Genomic DNA, 2,096 nt, shown 5'->3' on the forward strand with positions numbered 1-2,096 from the left:
CGGGAAAGTTCGTGCGTGGGTATACAGAGTCTGGAGAGCAACAGCGACCTGGAAGACTCTGTCAAAACGAGACGCGTCGTCAAGCAAATGAATTTAAGTAGGGGAAAAAAATAATCACAATGCCTGCAGGACTTCAGCTTTCAAGCAACAAAGGAAATGGGTCATTACAAGTATACCAACCCAAGAGCAGTTTTTTAACCGAACAGGCATAAACTCTTCTGTCTCTCCTCTTTTAACAGGATGGTACTGGGGCAACATGACTGTTGCTGAAGCCAAAGACAGATTACAGGATGCCCCCGAAGGGACCTTCTTGGTTAGGGATAGTTCACATTCAGAGTATCTACTGACTATTTCAGTAAAAACGTCGGCGGGACCGACCAATCTACGAATAGAATATCAAGATGGCAAGTTTAGACTGGACTCTATCACTTGTGTCAGATCTAGACTTAAACAGTTCAACAGTGTTGTGCATTTGATTGAGTACTATGTTCTGATGTGCAAGGACAGAACTGAAACACCTTCAAATGGAACAGTTCATCTTTACTTGAACAAACCTCTCTATACATCCACTCCATCTCTGCAACACCACTGCAGAGTAACTATAAACAAATGTACAAATCAGATCTGGGAGCTGCCATTACCGACAAGGCTAAAAGAGTACTTGAAAGAGTACCAATACCAAGTATAAATATCTTTTCTAAATGCCTCTAATGTAGAGTAACTTTCAAACGCAGTTCTTAAAATCAGCCAAAGAACTGAGTAACCAGTTGTACAACTCGGCATGGAATTCACTATCAAAACAGTGGCAGTTCTGGGGGAAAGGTTTTTATTTCAGATGCCAAAAAGGGAGACTTTATGTAGAATAATCCCAGCTTGCATCCTCTGGGGTTCAACAAGGTGGCATACTATTCTTGCAAGGAGAGAGAAGCCAGGAATCTGTCCAGTTTGTGTTGCTTTGTCAACAGCATAAAATACGGCACTATCAAATGCTAACTGAAGTGGTGGGACCTGGAGAGACTGCAGAAGTGGTCAGAGATGTATGAGAGTGCATAAGTATCTCAGTTGTCTGATTCCAAGATTAATTTGGTGCTGGTGTTTGTATAATCCAGAAAGCTTAACTGGATCACACTGTGATAATCTTGCCAAAGTTATGCAACAAATCAAATCCAGTCAAAAAAGTGATCATGTGTTCAGTTTTTATTAAACTATAATTCTCATGCTTTTCTGCAAGCAAAGGAGTACTGTGAGTAATCAGTTTAAAACATTGTTTTTCAAAGTTCTCTAAAAGCTGACTGTAAGGAGAAAGGCCACATCTTTCATAGGAACCCAGTATGCTGCTGATGATACCAGATTGGTATCCCAGAATCTTGCACATGTTAACATCTTCCCAGTGGTGATATATCCATGTTATTACTATTAAGCCTCTTTTGGTTCAGACTTTAGGACTGTACGCTGCAGACTTGCAGTTGCTCAGTTCCAGTGTCAAAACGTGGATATCAGCAGTTGCAGCTGTCTTCTACAGTGTAGAATGTTTTCTTCAGCTTGTTTCCCAAAATGTGGGGAAATAGGATTGTTTGTTTTTTGGGTTTGTTTTTGGAGGGGGTTCTTTTTTTTTTTCCTTCTAATTCACCATTGTAGCTATCAGACTATTACTCAATAAAGTAAATCAAATTGCACAACAGTGTCCCAATCTTTGTATGGATGGATTTGCTACTGTTAAGAAAATGGTGATCTTAGAAACCTGTCTCATTTCCCAGCTGATACTCAAACCCACAGACATGTATCAGTGAGGCTGAATACCCGCACCTTGCCTTGGTGGTGCTGCTCAAAGGTACAGCTGGATTACATTCCGATTAGCAGTTTAGAGGCTGCCTCCTGAATTCCCGCAGTTGGGCATTGGCACAGGACGCCGTTTTTTCTATTATAGCCATCCTCCACATGGGAAGAAGGCACTGAGACCCTCAGTACCCTGCTGCAGTCTAAATGTAAAGTATTTAACAGAAGAAAGCCAGGATGAGATCAATAGGAGAGAAGTAAAGAGAGAAAAAAGGACACAGATTTATCCTCAGACAAAAATGTAGTAGCTTTCACTATTT

General features: G+C 40.9%; 1 protein-coding gene across 1 annotated transcript; it reads left to right on the top strand.

Annotated features, from left to right (window-relative positions):
* The first annotated feature begins 223 nt into the window (after positions 1–223).
* SOCS2 (suppressor of cytokine signaling 2) lies at positions 224–873 on the top strand. The gene has a single exon (XM_008943281.1). It carries the CDS (start codon positions 257–259, stop codon positions 686–688), a length of 432 nt encoding a protein of 143 aa, XP_008941529.1. The 5' UTR covers positions 224–256; the 3' UTR covers positions 689–873.
* The last annotated feature ends 1,223 nt before the right edge of the window (positions 874–2,096 follow it).

This window comes from Merops nubicus, unplaced genomic scaffold (genome assembly GCF_000691845.1).
Source record: "Merops nubicus isolate BGI_N331 unplaced genomic scaffold, ASM69184v1 scaffold51226, whole genome shotgun sequence".
Lineage (NCBI taxonomy): Eukaryota > Metazoa > Chordata > Aves > Coraciiformes > Meropidae > Merops > Merops nubicus.

What these genes read in the sequence shown, in the direction of transcription:
- SOCS2 (XM_008943281.1), top strand. Translation starts at nt 257, where the DNA reads ATGACTGTTGCTGAAGCCAAAGACAGATTACAGGATGCCCCCGAAGGG.